The sequence below is a fragment of the Saprolegnia diclina genome (genome assembly GCF_000281045.1).
Source record: "Saprolegnia diclina VS20 unplaced genomic scaffold supercont1.208, whole genome shotgun sequence".
Classification (NCBI taxonomy): domain Eukaryota; phylum Oomycota; class Saprolegniomycetes; order Saprolegniales; family Saprolegniaceae; genus Saprolegnia; species Saprolegnia diclina.
Genome location: NW_008246275.1, coordinates 11,676 through 12,113, shown reverse-complemented (window position 1 = coordinate 12,113; position 438 = coordinate 11,676). Strand labels below are relative to the sequence as shown.

The 438-nt window shown below is 62.1% G+C and overlaps 1 protein-coding gene across 1 annotated transcript in view; it reads left to right on the top strand.

Moving 5' to 3' along the window:
• The window catches only part of SDRG_17176 (hypothetical protein), a gene marked incomplete at both ends in the record, with an annotated part of 2,273 nt that continues 1,835 nt past the window's right edge, over positions 1 to 438 (top strand). The window contains one exon of the mRNA XM_008623413.1: positions 1 to 396. Coding sequence (XP_008621635.1) covers positions 1 to 396 — 396 coding nt within the window. The remainder of the gene's footprint in view (positions 397 to 438) is intronic.

The following is a 438-nucleotide window of genomic DNA, read 5'->3' as shown; positions in this document are numbered from 1 at the left end:
ATGAAGCTCGTTCTGGCTGCTGCAATCTTGACGTCGGCGGCGGTGGCCACTCCCGACTACGATGCGATGGCCGAAACGATTGTCGCCAACATGACGGTGGACCAGTGGATCGGCCAAATGACGCAGCTCGACCTCTCGTACATCACCAACAGCAACGGCCTCGACGAAGCCAGAGTGCGCGAATGCGCGCGGCTCGGTGTCGGATCCTTTCTCAACGGCCAAAAGGACGTCACTGCGTGGCGCACCATGATCAACCGCATCCAAGCCATCTACAAGGAGGTTGGCGCGCCGCCAGTGCTCTACGCCCTCGACTCGATCCACGGTGCGAGCTACACGTTTGGTGCCGCGCTTTCGCCGCAGCAGATCAACAAGGGCGCGTCGTTCAACCGCGACCTTGTGCGCGAATCGTCCTACATCACCGCGCGGGACTCGGCGGCG